Here is a 14,681-nt window from a genome sequence, read left to right as displayed (position 1 = left end):
AGGAGGGGGGAGGAGGAGGAGGAGGAGATTGGATGTATCCCCCGCCCTTCACTACCCAAAGGAGTCTCAGAGCGGCTTACAAACTCCTTTCCCTTCCCCTCCCCACAACAGACACCCTGTGAGGTAGGCGGGGCTGAGAGAGCTCTGACAGAAACTGCTCTTTTTCAAGAACAGCTCTGACAGAACTATGGCTTGCCCAAGGTCATCCAGCAGCTGCAAGTGGAGGCGTGGGGAATCAAACCCGGTTCTCCCAGATTAGAGTCCGCGCCCTTAACCACTACAGCAAACTGGCAGATTCAAAGATTTATAAATGGCCAGGACAGGGAAGCAGAATCCTTCCATGTCACGAGAGCGTGTACTTCTAAACACTAGACCGTAGCAGCCAAAGGACAGTAACAGAGTGCTGGACCAGACACACCTTCGCCCCGAGCCAACATAGCCTTCTGGACAGCCATCTGTTGGTGTAACAGCCTGTTCCTGTTCGGCACCGGGCACCTTCTTCCGAACGGACTTTTCCAAATCCTCACAACAGACACTTCTGCAGATTCCCAGGGTCTCTTGCGTGGCAGGCTGAGTTACAAGCCGTGGCCGGCTGCCCAATGCTTACATGCGGGCCGTAAATCCGGGACACCAAATTACTAATAAAAAGCATGTTCCTACTGTGCTATTCAAAATATGTCAACTTTCACATAATCATATATTCATTATGGGCTGCAATCCTCTTTTTATTGGTTTACATAGGCTGGAATTACAGAGGCCTAATAGCACCGTTTCATCACGTGCTCGCGGGGCTCTGGTAACTGTCGAAGGAAAAACCAACTCGGTCTTCAAATGAGGCAGGATTTTCTGGGGGGGAGAGTGGGACGAGAAACAACAGCCCAAGGAAAACATACTCCCACAACTCCGAAGAAGCCAAGATCATCCGAGAGGTGGGAGGAGAGCGGCCCATTTGCCAAATCCCTCTCCAAATATCGCCAAATACTTGGTTACGTCTGCAGAAAACCGGTGGAGGTTTTCGCAGCATGAAAGACTGGCTAGCGTTTGTCAGGAACGTCGCTTTTGTAACGCAGGCCAAGAAGCCGTTTTGGCTCGCTAGAAACATGGCCGGAGGAACGATCCAACTGCATGCGCGAGCTCCGATTTGCACGTGGTCTCATGGCTGAGAAATTTAAAACCCTGCCAGCCAAGTGTCCGAATCCAGATTCCATACTTGGGTAGCCCAGATCCTACGCCAGGAAAAACTAAGTTCATCAACTTGTCTTTTTAGAACTAAATCTAAAATAAATCTAGAATTAAATCAGTGCCATTTTTGTATCACCTCTTTTAGAACCATGGATCATAGAATCATAGAATGCTAGAGTTGGAAGGGACCTTGCAGGTCATCTAGTCCAACCCCCTGCACTCTGCAGGAGCACAGCCGAAAGATAGCCCTACAACATACCCGAAAGATGGTCGTCCAGCCTCTGCTTAAAAACATCCAGTGAAGGAGCCTCCACCACCTCTCTAGGCAGTCTGTTTCACTACTCAACCACTCTCACAGTTAGGAAGTTTCTCCTGATATTTAGCCGGTAACGACTCCCTTGTAATTTCCACCCATTAGATCTAGTCTTGCAATCCGGAGCAAGACAGAATAGATCTGCTTCATCTTCTACATGACAGCCCTCCAAATATTTGAAGACTGCAATCATGTCCCCTCTAAGCCTTCTCTTTCCCAGGCTAAACATACCCAACTCCTTCAGCCTTTCCTCGTAAGACTTGGATTCCAACCCTCTCGCTATCCTGGTTGCCCTCTTCTGGACACACTTGACCTTGTCAACATCCTTCCTAAAATGTGGTGCCCAAAACTTGACACAATACTCCAGGTGAGGTCTGACCATAGCAGAATAGAGTGGAACTACCACCTCCCGTGATCTGGACACAATGCTTCTGTTAATGGATCAACTAAAAAAAAACACAGTTAACTAATCACATATGTTTTAACTAATTAACTGATCGATTTATACGCAAATTTAGGCAGATTTAATCAAACAACACCACTGAAACAAAACCTCTACCTAGATAACTAAAAGGGCCCCTTAAAGGAGACAGACAGACAGTCAGCAGTTAGTCATCGGCCAATTAGATTTGTACCTTCCAAATGCCCCATACGTATTGACTATCCGGAGGGGGTTGAAGGAAGTGTTCATGACTTGGCGAGAACTCAACAAATTCACCACCACTGGAACGCTGAGATAGGCAATCAGGACCCCAAAGGATATGTTCACTACTTTGCGGACGTAGCAGCCTGTGGAAAAGACAAATTTAAAACCACACACACATACACACACACTTACAAAATATGAGAAAGTCATCTTGCTTTTCAGCAGGGTGACTCAATCAGCTTCTAAGGAGCTCAAAGGGTTCTGGAGAACAGCACGGCAAGAGGACACATATCAACAGACACTCATCTTGCATTACAGCCGACCACTGGGTCGGAGGGTCAAGTTCCCTCCCGCCTCCTTCCTAGGGGCTTTCTGTAGACTGACCCGGGTTCCTCCCAAAGCCAACGCAAAAACAAACATTTGTTCACGAAACACCACTCCAGACCTCAACCGATGGGTCCTGGCATATCTTGCCAAGGATCTGCTTTTCTCTAAATAGTCTGAGAAAGGGCTAACAAGAAGAATGTCTAAAATGCTATGTTCGTAACAAGGCTGGAGGCAAAGACGTTACCGCGGGCCTTTGGAGAATCGTCTGCTTTCTCTACTAATGGGGATGGATTTCCCTCCAGGCAACCCTAAGGGGGCACAGAAAGGAATTCTGCACTCAACTAAAGAACCCTGAAGTACAGGATATTCCAGGAGACACAACTAGGTCTATTTCTCCCATCAGAACCTACTAATGTATTTGACTTTGAAACTGATACATGACCCTAGACATTGGTAAATGAGCATTCGGTTCCACACAAAAAATCTGACACAAGATTCTATTACTTGGTCGTACTGCTGAAGGACTCCATTATCAATACTCCAAAGCTGGATAAAAATTAGAATAAGACACACATTTAACAACAGCATTTGTAGATGAGCTGAGAACTTTGCGGAGAATGGGCTCACCAAGGAAATGTGCCTTGTTTGGCTACTGTGACCCACTTGTGAATCGAGCCTCGGATGAGTTTGTCTCACTGTTTGCCAACCAATGCTAGTGCTTCTGGTGTTGTTGTTGTTGTTGTTCAGTCGCACAGTCGAGTCCGACTCTTTGCAACCCCATGGACCACATCACGCCAGGCCCTCCTGTCTTCTGTCGTGCTCCGAAGTTTGCTTAATTTCATGTTCGTTGCATATATGACACTGTCTAACCATCTCATCCTTTGCCGTCCCTGTCTTCTTTGACCTTCAATCTTTCCCAGCATCAGGGTCTTCTCCAGTGAGTGCTCCCTTTTGGTGGCCAAAGGATTTGAGCTTCAGTATCTGGCCTTCCAGGGAACAGTTAGGGCTAGTGCTAAGAGTGGTATCCTCTAGTGCTAGTGCTAAGTCCAGCAAATTTGCAATTATCTACTAGCTGTGGTAGGTAACTCAGTCCCCCGACTGGGGACTGTTGGGTTGCTCGCACAGTTTCATTATCCATGTGGGTTTCATGTGCAATGCATCCATTTATCATTTTTATAGTAAAAAATATTTAAAATGAATTGTTTCAATGACAATGGGAAAGGGGAATAAACGATGGTTCCCATCAGCCGGTGTGAGAATGTGGACAAGTACAATTTGCTCTAGATCAGGAGAGTTTGGCAGCCATTGTCAGACTCCGAGGGATACCAGACTGTAAGGAAAAAAATATTTCTGCCCATGAATTTCTTTATTTTTGTGTTATCTTCTTAATTCTTTCTTTAAACAATGTGTGTGTGTTTAGGAGGGAAGGCTATTGTGATTAACACATTTCTGTACATAGACAGAGGTGGTGTTTCTACAGCAGACACATTTGGGCTTTTCGGATGCTGGCCGAATAGCCCACCGAACGTTCGGCTCTGTTGATCACGACACACGAGCACAAAGCAAGCAGAACCAGCAAGTGCTTGACTACATCTAGTTTATTCACTCAGTCTGAGCCAGCTTTGGATAAATATTTTAGGGCACTTTCTATGAGTTTTAGAAAGACATCCGGGGGGAGGGGGATGAGATGGAAAGCACAGAACACAAAAACGTGCCGAGAAAAAAATTAGCAGATTTTGCCAATTTACCTGCAAGATTAGACAAAACAGCATCGGGAAGAGAAATAAATATATGTTTAAAATCTCTATCGCTTCTAGCTGAAAGAGCTTTGGCAGACTGCAGTAAGTCCTTATCCCCCAAGTCATTGGCTTAGATACTGAGATGCTATGGAATGTTTATGAAGATTCCAACTTCTGTAGTTTAAAAAAACTATCAGCAATTGATGTCTTTAGGGCAGACAGGGGGAGGTCAATACAGAAGGGAGAAAGGAGAATATCTTTTGCCTCCTCTGTCATTTTCTCCATATCCCTTCTAAGGGATTCCTTTCTTTTCCGCTTCCCCTTTACTATGAACTTCGTCATTATTTATTATTCTGACTTTCTCTATGAGTGAAAAGGTACCCAAAAAGGGCGCAGCTTTTTTTGGAAGTCCTGGACACAGCTGCAAGTTTTGCATATGGAAACTGAAAAGGGATCCAAAGTTACCAAGAATCAGACAAATAAGCAAAGCTGACCCATGATGCATCCTGCCTTTTAAAAAGAAACAAAACAAAAACCATTAAAAGCCAACACATGAGACTCAAAGGGAAAACACAAATAGCTCCTGTCCCATCTCTGCGGGAGAGCTGCTTTTGTTTAAAGCCTCTCCGAAGCCCCGATAAACTGTTTAGTCTGAGAATATTTTGGGAGAATCAATCTGATTCCAAAAGGAGGTCTAGTCCCCTGCCCATGTCTGTGAAGAGTGTATTTCAGAAAGACCAGGGATTTGGCCTGTTGCAAAGAACGAAAAGGAGGAAGGGAAAACAAAAACCCGTTACTACAGAAAAGAATTCATTCTCTGAGCCAGGATGCTTCGATTTCCCAGGCCCACCTGTTGTGAGTTTCCCTCTGGGATCTGGCCACAGGGGTGTCATCTTCCGGTTTCTCTGCATCTCAGCAGATGATAACCGAGATTAGCTATAATGTTGTAAAATTCCCACTGGAATGCTGGAATTTGCACAGCAGTGGCTAAAAGAACTCTGCAAAGGCTCAGAGTGCGTTTTCTTGGAAAGGATCGTGTTTCTAGCTTTCAAGACGGCATCGACAACTCTGAAAGCAACGGGGGCGAAATGTATCTTTCCCTGTTGTGTGTCCAAAAGGACTGAAAGGATCCGTTCCTTCTGACACAGAGGTAACAATATCGTTTGAACATGGCAATAATGTCTTAGTAAAGGTAAAGGCTTCCCTTGCTCGAAAGCCAGTCGAATCTGGCTCTAGGGATGCGGTGCTCATCTCCATTTCCAAGCCGAAGAGCCAGCGCTGTCCGAAGACGTTTTCATGGTCATGTGGCCAGCATGTCTAGACGCCGAGGCCCACAGAACGCTGTTACCTTCCCACCAAAGCGGTACCTATTTATCTACTTGCAATTTCTTGCTTTCGAACTGCTAGGTTGGCCGGAGCTGGGACCAGAGACGGGAGCTCACTCTGTCATGTGGCACTCGGGTCTCGAACTGCTGAACTACCGACCTTCTGGTCTGCAGTTCAGCGCCTTAACCACTTGAGTCACCGCAGCCCCTTAATAATGTCTTACCATATGGCAGAGCCGATCCCTTTTCTTTTGACTCTTCCCTTTGCATCGCCAGCACTCGGGCCTTGACACATTTGTCTCTGGAGCTGAAAAAAGATCCCAAGGAGGCATCGTCGAAGCAAGCGAGGCTGGGGACGATGGTCAACCAGTTCAGGAAGCTCAGATTCCCGCTAATGATGAGGAGCACCTAGAGAGGAGAAGGGGAAGACTGTGAGCCTGTGGGCCAGGTGTTCATAATAGGCACTGATTATTTATTTATAGTCCACTCAGACTCAAGGCGGATTACACAGAGGGAGTCAATACAATCGGCAGGAAAGGGGCATTCAATAAACAATGCAATAGGGTTGGGGCTGCAGAACCAACCAGAAGTCTAAAAAAAACCAGAACTGAAGCAAAGTGTGGGTGATTCCGCACTAGACCTTAAATCCTGGTTGAACCCTGTCCCCAATGTAGTGTTACTGTGTAGTGTTACATTCCACACTACTGTATGGTGTTACATTCTACACTCCACGCGAGTTCATCCCTGCAATTATCTCAGGGTCTTTTTTACATTCCACACTACACTCGAGTTCATCCTTGCAATTATCTCAGGGTATTTTTTTACCCCACATTACATTCAGGTCACCCCGGTTTCACCCCACACTTGTCCCGGGATAAACAGATGCTGTTCTAACCAGGGATAAATGCAAGGTCTTGTGTCACGAGTTGAACTCTGATAAAACCAGGGATGAGATCCAAGTGCAGAAAGGTCCATTAAGCCTTAACGTGACACATTAAATGATGCAAAATTCCATAGTAGGATCCTCGTTTCAGCAAGCTAAACACAGTAGTCTAGACCACCGTCCCTAATCATTTTTCCCAGTAACTTGGTGGATCGATAGGTTGTCGAAGGCCCCCACCTTCCTGAGTAGATATAAATCACCTGCCTACCATTTTCCATCTCACCTTGACACAGAGAGTCCTCCATCTTTCTGTGTTATACCTCTGAGGATGCCAGTCACAGCTGCTGGCGAAACGCCAGGTCCTACAATGCCAAGACCACGGCCAGACAGCCCGGAAAATCTACAACAGCTAATAAACTTTGTGGATCGTTTAGTACAGTTCGACTCTATTGCCTGGGTAGAAAAACCTTCTTGAACAATTCCATTTTGCATAGTTTCCAAAAAGACAGGAGAGTGGGAACCTTCCTGACTTCTTCAGGTAGGCCATTCAACAATTTGGGGGCTTGACAGGGAAGACATGTACGGGCAGTTGTTGATTTTGCCCAGTTGCAGGTTGGCACCTTCAGAAGGCTGTGCTTGGATGAGCAAAGCTGTCGTGCCAGAGCACAGCGGGGGAGTTGGCCTTGTAGATACAACGGTGCGAGGCCATGAAGGGCTTTATATCTAATAACCAATACTTTAAATTGAGTCTGGTAACTGATGGGCAGCCAGTTGGGTTGTCAGGTCCCTTCGGGCAGCAGGCAGGGGAAGGAGGGTGGGCTTACTGGGAGTTTATCCCACATTTCATTTATTTATTTATTTATCCTTCGGCTTCTATCCCGCTCACCCCCTAGGGGCTCTGAGCGGCTTACAATTCTAATTCATACAATCCTAATCTAGGGCCACATATGTGTAGGGACGGTGAGAAGCCTACCAGGCAGCCTTATTCTGTTGTAGCAGATCTTCTTGCGAGGGGACAGCCTGGCGGCGACCCTTCTCTGGCGCAGGTCTTTGCAGTTCCACTTTTCCCGGCTGTCGCAAATTCCATCTCCAGGCCCGGACCACTTTGTGCTTCCGCGCATGCTCGCAGCGGCCTCCGTCCAAGTCAGGCTCCGGCATTTCACATTTCATTGACATGCCCATGTGATTTCAACATGACCCAGAAGTGACACAGGCATGTCAGGGGCACCGTGGCGACGCCCTGGTTTTGGGGCAAAAACTCTATGGTACGATTAGCATCTACCATAGAGGTTTTGTCCAAAAACCAGAGTGTCACCCCAACGTCCCTACGTCACTTCCGGGTCACACTGAACTGAAGCATAGCATAAGTATTCACATGAAGAAGTACAGAAATCAGATATCCCTTGCTCTGCGGGGAGGGCGGGGTATAAATTTGATAATATAAATAAATAAATAGGTCCTGCTCACAATAGGCTATACACAGCCGTAGAGACCACAGGCTCTAATCGTTTACCCAAGTAACTTTGTAGACTATTTTGTACAGTGCACCCCTATTAAAGGTAAAGGTTCCCTTGCTCGAAAGCTAGTCGAGTCTGACTCTAGGGTTGCAGTGCTCATCTCCGTTTCAAAGCCGAAGAGCCAGCGCTGTCCGAAGACGTTTCCGTGGTCATGTGGCTGGCATGAATAAACACCAAGGCGCACGGAACGCTGTTACCTTCCCACCGAAGTGGTACCTATTTATCTACTTGCAGTGTCTTGCTTTCGAACTGCTAGGTTGGCAGGAGCTGGAACTAGAGACGGGAGCTCACTCCGTCATGCGGGCTGAACTACCAACCTTCCACAGCCTGCAGTTCAGCGTCTTAACCACTTGAGCCACCGCAGCTCCTGCAACCCTATTATGGGCGCAGAAAAACCCTCTTGAATAATTCGGGTTTTTTGCATCGTTTATGGAAGGCCAGAAGAGGGGGAGCTTCCTGCAACCCTATTATGGGCGCAGAAAAGCCCTCTTGAATAATTTGGGTTTTTGCATAGTTTATGGAAGGCCAGAAGAGTGAGAGCTTTCTCCATGGACAGGCTATTCCACAAGGTGGGAGCCACCACAGAGAAGGCACATGTATGAGAAGAAGCCCCTGCTGACTTGAGTGAAGTTGTCATGGTGGAGTGTCGGGAGAGAGCATCTTGGGGCTTCCACTTTGTAACCAGGCCACAATTTTGGACAATCCCCTCATAAACTGCGAAGACAATGTATCAGAATCCCCCCACAAGCCACCAGGTTCTGGCTAGGGAAGGAGAGGGCAAGAGCTGAACCCAAACCAAGATGGTTGCACTCTCGTATCCACGATCCCTGAGGTAACTTTCAGGAGGATCAAATGGGCTGTGGCAGACACAAATAAATTTTTTGCTGGTCAGGGGTGGAGAAGTAGGCTTGGAGCACAGCTGGTACAGCTGGCCAATCCAAAGGCTCCGAAGCTCTTGGTTCAAGACCGACACTCTCATCCACTCCACATAAAATGGGGCTCAACACAAATTTTGAAAATAATCAAAAACTGAGGTCCTCAAGGCTACGATATTTTGTCTGCTCTGACGCTGGCCAGAGGATTATTTAGGATGGGGAACCTGGTACTTTGACAACAATTACACACACACACACACAATGCTTACACTTTCTTTCTTTTTTTAGAAGAACCCGAACATCTTATTATAATCCAAATTCAACCGAACATTCGGGGAAATCAAGCAGTTAACTTCGTTAACCTTTCTCACTTAGTTCTTTTTATTTGACCTCACTCCCCCTTCCCCCCGCTTGCAATACTGAGGAAATTTTAAGAAAAATAATTCCCTGGTTCGCCACTTTGACACAGGATCACTTTACTGCCCTATATGTAGCAACTGGGTGGTCCACTCTGTTTTTCTTTTCTTCTCTTTTTGGTAATGATTCCCCCCTCGTTATTACTTAGAAGCCAGAAACCCACGAAACTTATTCCTACCAGCTGTCAAAAAAAAAAATCTGCAAGGTTCGAAAAATACTACTAATCTGGCCTCTGAGATTTTGACGCAAGGGTAGAAACAGGAACCTTTCAACCCCCGCCCCTGCCCCAGCATATCTTCATTGGCCTGATTCAGGCAGCATTTGTTAGTGGGTGGGTAAACAAATGCAACAGCGTTCATAGATGGATCCCAGCACATAATGGTTTGGAAGCGAAAAAATTGCTATCCGAGAAGGAAGCCCCTCAGGCCTTGTACTTGTTTCGGCTGCCTTCTGAGACCAGTTACATGCCTCTGTTTTTTGGGTTTTTTAAATGTATTTTTACTGCATTCTTTGACCAACCGGAAGGCCAGAGATTCATCCACCAAACGGCAGCTGTGTTCTTGAATGCAGAATTCCGTCAGTGGTGGATAATGAACCCTTAGCGGTCAGGGACCCACATACCGTCGCCAGCCCTTCACTCGGAGTCTCAGAGCGGTTTGCAATCTCCTTTCCCTTCCCCTCCCCACAACAGACACCCAGTGAGGTAAGTAGGGCTGAGAGAGCTCTTGACAGAAACTGCTCTTAAGAAAACAGCTCTAACAGTACTATGGCTTGCCATAGGTTATCCAGCAGCTGCAAGTGGAGGAGTGGGGAATCAAACCCGGTTCTCCCAGATTAGAGTCCACGCACTTAAGCACTACACCAAACCAAAGAGCATTATGCTCGCAAAGAAAGAACCTTTCCGGCTCTTGCCCCTGCCTGCTGGAACTCTCTGCCTGAGAATATCCATGCCCTGAAGGATTTGTTACCTTTCTGCAGGGCGTGTAAGATGTAGATGTTTCGCCAGGCATTTGGCTGAGAACAGCAATGGAACAGTATGTGGTCTGCCACTCTCAACCCCCCTCCATTCTCCGCAGCCCTCCTCCGGGAGGCCCGTGAAATCTGAAATCTGAAGTTCTTTCCACCATCCTGGATCAACCCAATTATGCTGATGTATTATTGGAGCTGTATGTTTTATATATTTATTTCTTGGCTTTAACTTTTAATTACTTATTGCATGTCGTCTCCTGTCGTGAGCCGCGCTGAGCTTCGCTTGCAAGGAAGGGCAGCCTAAAAGCCTAATTAAATAAATAAAGAAGATAAGAAGAGAAGAGATTGGATTTATACCCCCCCTTCACTACCCGAAGGAGTCTCAGAGCGGCTTACAAACTCCTTTAATAAATAAATATTATATTCAATTTATTCGATAATATAAATATTCGATTCAATTTATTGTATTACAGTCCACGACCAGACCCAGTAGACAAAAATAAGCATTGTTCGGGTACACAAATATACAAAACATACAACTCTGGTTAAAATAAAAATAAATAAGATGAGGGGCAGCTGGGCTAGGATTGGGGAACTAGAGTTCGTATCCACATCTGGCCAAGAACCTTGGGCCAGTCCAACTTATCTCATGGGAATGTCGTTCAGGGCAAAAGGGACAAGGTAATGTAAGAACGTAAGAAGAGCCCTGATGGATCAGACTAGTGGTCTATCCACGCCAGCATCCTATCCCACACAGTGGCCAACCAGTTCCTCTGGATGGGCAACGACAGGGCACAGAGGCCAAGACCTTCCCCTGATGTTGTCTCCTGGAACTGGGATTCGGAGGCTGACTGCCTCTGAACGTGGAGGTTCCCCTCAGTTGCCTTGTCTAGTAGCCACTGATAGACCTATCCCCCATGAAACTATCTAGTCCCCGCTTAAAGCTGTTTATTCCTGTGGCCACCACTACATCCTCTGGCAACGAATTCCGCGTTTTAATCACTCTCTGTGATTAGAACCATGTATGCCGCCTCACGATCCTAGCGGGAAAGGCAAGGATAAAAACGGCAGACAGACAGTCAGGAAGTCGGCTTCACTTTCAGATGTTGACCTGGGCCCTGACACCTTTTCCTTCCAGAAATTAAAAGCTACCTTCGCACTCCATGACGAAAACGCCACTCACTGATGGGCACAGCCCCGAGAATACATTGTTTTGACACTCACAGTGGTACATTGGTGTCTCGCGCCACTCACCGTTCTCATCACAAATGGCTCTGGACTGCAGCCGGGGGGCACTGGCAGTTGGCCACCAGACAACCATTCTCCTGATGACGGTCACCCAGGAATCCTCCGAGGCCTTGACAGGTTGCAGGGCCGACCAAGCTGGCAAACTGTGGACTGCAGCAAGCCACACATGACCCCCCCCTCCCGCCCCCACATCACGAAGGATTTCTTTTATTAAGACACAGTATTAATCATGGTAATTGGGTAGGAACTGTAAGGTTATAAAACGGCAGAATGTCTAATGAGTGAGGGCCCGAAAGGAGGAGCTGGTGTTTTTTTTTTAATCTAATAATGTCAGTTTTATGGATTATGACTGGAGTTTTATGAAGTGTCATATGAAATACTGTGGATTCATGGCTCTCGCCGGATTAATTTAGGGGGAAAAAAGAAGAAGTTTCCCTGCTCCTTAAGCCCCCAAACAATTATGCCTTATGTTTCTCTCCCCTGCCCTGGCGCACAAGCCCCCAATGCCAGAAAATGGGCGAGGACCCCTAGACGTCTTTTACAGGTCCATACGAGGTTTAGCTGCATTCGAGACCTAATTGCAGATTGTTACGGGCAAGCAGTAGACGCGAGAAGCTCAATTTCGCCCTCACAGACAATGTTCAGGTCCCGCAGAATCTGCCTAGTAACGTGCAAAGCTTTTCGGCACGCAGACGGAGGGTGCTTGTTACCGTGCGCCGGCCAGCCAAACTGCGTGATTAGAAATCTGGGCCGAGAGCCGCACAGCTGACTTGTGTGCCACAAAGTCTGCTGGCTACATTAATAAGACACGTGGTTCTGAGAGGTTTTGGATTCTGGAGACAGATGCACAACCAAAGTTTGGGCCAAAGTGGAACACAAACAGCAATGAGTTTCAACAAAACACATCCCAAAATCAGTTGATCTATCGAGTGCATTTTTATTTTACCCTTCCTCCAAGCTCCTCCCTTCCTCCATTTTATCATCCCAAATACTGGATCCGGTTCAAGGTTATGGTTTTGACCTTTAAAGCCCTATGCAACCAGAGACCATCAGGGATTATTAGGAAAGGAATTGAGAATAAAATGGCCGATATTGTAATGCCCCTGTAGAGATATACAGTGCGGCCTCATTCGGAATACCGAGCACAGTTCTGGTCACCATCTTTCAAAAAAGGCATTGCAGAGCTGGAAAAAATAAAGATGATTAGGGGGTTGGAGCACCTTCCCTAGGAGGAAAGGCTGAGGAGTCGAGGACTTTGCCATTTAGAAAAGAGACGACTAAGGGGGGACATGATAGAAGTTTATAAAATTATGCACGGGGTGGAGAGAGCAGACAAAGAAAAAAATTTCTCCCTCTCGCAAAAGACTAGAACTCGAGGGCATCCAATGAAGCTGATGGGCAGTAGGTTCAGGACAGACAGAAGGAAATACAACTTTACACAGAGAGTGATTAAAATGTGGAATTTCCAATCCAGAGGATGTAGTGATGGCCACAGGAATAAACAGGCTGAAAGGGGGATTAGAGAGATTCATGGAGGATAAGTCTGTCAATGGCTACTAGCCACGGTGACTGAGGGGAACCTCCACATTCAGAGGCACTAAGGCTCTGAATCCCAGAGCCAGGAGGCAACATCAGGGGAAGGCCTCGGCCTCTATGCCCGGTTTTGGGTCATCCAGAGGAACTAGTTGGCCCCTTTGTGAGACCGAAAGCTGTTCCAGATGGACTATTGGTCTGATCCCACAGGGCTCTTCTTATGCTCTTATTTATTCATTTTATTTATTTAATTTCCACCCCTCCCCTCCCCACCGTAGCAGGCTCAGGGTGGCTTACACAAGATATTACAGCTCAAACAAAATTTAGATAAAATCACAACAATATAGGTATAAAACATTACAAAGTGCTAGTGCTAAGATGATTCATATGCCATGGCGGGCATGAACCGCATCCAACGAACAGGCAGTCAGCTCCCATCGTAGTCTGGGTTATACTGGCTGTTAATAATAATATTGATATTGATGTTACTACTGATGTTAATATTGGGGCCAGGGCCTCAGTTGTATAATGTGGCTCCCTAGTTGAAAGCCTGGTGGAAGAGCTCTGTCTTGCAAGCCCTGTGGAACTGTCAAAGGTCCCGCAGGGCCCAGATGTCTTCCGGGAGCTCATTCCATCAGTACGGAGCCGCCACTGAGAAGGTCCTGACCCTCATCACAGCCAGCCTGGCTTCTCTGGGGCGCAGCAGGACTAGACGGTTTTGGGACCCCGATCGTAGTGCTCTCTGGGGAACATGTGGGGAAAGGCGGTCCCTTAGGTATGCAGGTCCCTGACCATATAGGGCTTATGAGCTTCAAGGCAACGTAGGGATTTGTACTCAGGTCTCCTCAGACCCAGTTCGACACTTTAACCTCTACCCCACACTGTCTCTCTAAAACAAAAACAATGGAACGTCACTTGGCTATGCAGACCAATGTAAGGGAAAAGTCTTTCCAGAGTTTTCATAAGAAGCCCTTGCAGACCATTAGGTCGCCCTTCAGAGCAAAGTTAAGGCGCAAACAAGGTCCCCGGACCTCACTCGGGAGTGTCATCGGTTGCCCTCGGTGATGTCACACGGAAAAACCCGATTGGCCGCATGACGTCATTGCTACTAGGAAGAATAAGGGCAGCTGTTTTAGAAGTTATGATCCTGGGGGAAACAGATGGGGGCAAACTGGCACTCCGCCCCCCCCCACCGCCAGCTCTGTTTTATACTCCCAATGGTCACTGGGGCTGTTTTACGCTTTCTTTCCATTTTTATTATTTTGTTGCAGCCTGTCGTTTCGGGGGGGGGGGAATTAAAAGACGCCTGCTCCTTGGGAGGAAAGCGATGGCGAACCTAAACAGCATGATAAAAAGTAGAGACATCACCCTGCCCACAAAAGTCCGCATGGTCAAAGCAATGGTATTCCCAGTAGTCATGTATGGCTGCGAGAGTTGGACTATAAGGAAGGCCGAGCGCAGAAGAATAGATTCTTTTGAACTATGGTGCTGGAGAAGACTCTTGAGAGTCCCTTGGACTGCAAGAAGATCAAATCAGTCAATCCTAAAAGAAATCAACCCTGACTGTTCCCTGGAAGGCCAGATAATGAAAATGAAGCTCAAATACTTTGGCCACCAAATGAGAAGGGAGCACTCACTAGAGAAGACCCTGATGCTGGGAAAGATTGAAGGCCAAAGAAGACGGGGACGGCAAAGGATGAGATGGTT

General features: G+C 46.9%; 1 protein-coding gene across 1 annotated transcript in view; it reads right to left on the bottom strand.

Moving 5' to 3' along the window:
* The window catches only part of LMF1 (lipase maturation factor 1), a gene marked incomplete at its 5' end in the record, with an annotated part of 138,041 nt that overhangs the window by 22,468 nt on the left and 100,892 nt on the right, over window positions 1-14,681 (bottom strand). The window contains 2 exons of the mRNA XM_015419004.1: window positions 2,131-2,284; window positions 5,757-5,940. Of these exons, the coding sequence (XP_015274490.1) occupies window positions 2,131-2,284; window positions 5,757-5,940 (338 nt within the window). The remainder of the gene's footprint in view (window positions 1-2,130; window positions 2,285-5,756; window positions 5,941-14,681) is intronic.

Source organism: Gekko japonicus, unplaced genomic scaffold (genome assembly GCF_001447785.1).
Source record: "Gekko japonicus isolate JY-2015 unplaced genomic scaffold, Gekko_japonicus_V1.1 scaffold3296, whole genome shotgun sequence".
In the NCBI taxonomy this organism is placed as follows: Eukaryota; Metazoa; Chordata; class Lepidosauria; order Squamata; family Gekkonidae; genus Gekko; species Gekko japonicus.
The sequence above is the reverse complement of the archived record's forward strand: the minus strand, read 5'-3'. Positions and strand labels throughout refer to the sequence as shown.